General features: G+C 35.8%; 1 protein-coding gene across 1 annotated transcript in view; it reads left to right on the top strand.

The window, feature by feature from the left end:
- Positions 1 to 1,497, top strand: part of lrrk1 (leucine-rich repeat kinase 1) — a 90,252-nt gene that overhangs the window by 59,688 nt on the left and 29,067 nt on the right. Inside the window, exons 20-21 of the mRNA XM_015378367.1 lie at positions 372 to 550; positions 630 to 727. Coding sequence (XP_015233853.1) covers positions 372 to 550; positions 630 to 727 — 277 coding nt within the window. The remainder of the gene's footprint in view (positions 1 to 371; positions 551 to 629; positions 728 to 1,497) is intronic.

Here is a 1,497-nt window from a genome sequence, read left to right on the forward strand (position 1 = left end):
CACCCACCGCACCGCAACGGTAAGACCGGAGTCGGTGTGAGCCTGGGGTGAGACTGTAGTGAGACTTTTTTGTTTCAATTTATGGTGGCATTCTTAAGTTTTTATCAAATTAGTTTAATAAAACACATAAAAGGGCAGCTGTTCAAAGAAATTGTTAAGTGTGTTAAAGATAATGTTTCTTTTTCTTTCTTTTTATCTTTTATCACTTTTATTCTGCTGTTATTTATCTACTTTTCTATTGTTTAACTCATGTCAAGCACTTTAAATTGTTTTTCTACTGAAATGTGCGAAAACAAAAAAACTTGCCTATACTAGTGTATTTGAAAAACTTCTCAATGACATTTTGCTTTTCTCCTTTGTTTTCCATCAAGCCATCAGTTTCCTAATTGAAACTGGGACCCTGCTGCACTTCCCAGACACCAGCCATGGCCTGTGTACTCTGTACTTCCTGTGTCCCGTGTGGCTGTCAGACTGCTTAGAGAGGATTGTCCATCTAAACTCCTGTCGCCCTTTACCCAAAAACGGATTGATCCAGACAGAGCAGCTCAGGGTGAGATGCAGGGCGAAGTCTCTGGTGTCTGCTCTGTGTCAAAGCCTGACCTTCTGTTGTTGTGATCTCTGCTGTGCAGAAGCTGCTGGAAGGAACAGGATTCACCCGGGAAACAGAGGAGCAGTATTTCCAGTTTTTGGCCAAGTTTGAGATTGCGCTCCCTGTTGCCAACAACAGGTAAAAGACTCCCAACGAATTTGAATTCATAGATTACCAGTGATATGAAGAAATTAGTACATCTATTTACTCATCATGGATCTGATCACATTTTAATGTCTGCTGTTGTTTGTTGACTAAACATAACTAAATTTAAGCCCCTTTGTTAAATTGCTTGAAAATACAGCCAATTGGAGGCAAATTCAGTAATAGTTGTAAAAAGGTTATAATGCAAAATTGATACATTTTAGTCATTATGATTATAATTCCTTAACATTAAAAGGATAGAATATAGAAATGCAATTTGTATTGCATATTTTTGGGCTTCCTGCATGCTGTAATTCTATACCTTTTTGGGTTTTCTTTGTTCGCTTGTACTTTCTGTACGTAAGAACAGAGGGGGAAACAGATATGCTGGAAGCAACACAGTTCTTGATCGATATCATTTACATATAGGGAGTTCTGCTAGCATTTAAAAGCTATAAATTCAAAATAGATGTATACAAAATACCAAAATATACCAAATATATATCAAACGTATACTAAGGTATCACACCAGTATATTCATATGAATTCCAACAACAAAAAACATTATAAAAACACTTCATAAAAACATAGTTTCATGTACAGGTTTACTTTTTGTACATAAATCTTGCCCTTCTGAGGCTTTGTGGAGGTTAATCTGTGTTTTGCATGGTCCAATATGATGTCACAGACCTAAAAAAATAATGTACCAGTTTATTAATGGAGAAGCTATTAGTCAGCTTTATATATATATATATATATATATA

Source organism: Cyprinodon variegatus, unplaced genomic scaffold (genome assembly GCF_000732505.1).
Source record: "Cyprinodon variegatus isolate N-32 unplaced genomic scaffold, C_variegatus-1.0 Scaffold171, whole genome shotgun sequence".
Classification (NCBI taxonomy): Eukaryota; Metazoa; Chordata; class Actinopteri; order Cyprinodontiformes; family Cyprinodontidae; genus Cyprinodon; species Cyprinodon variegatus.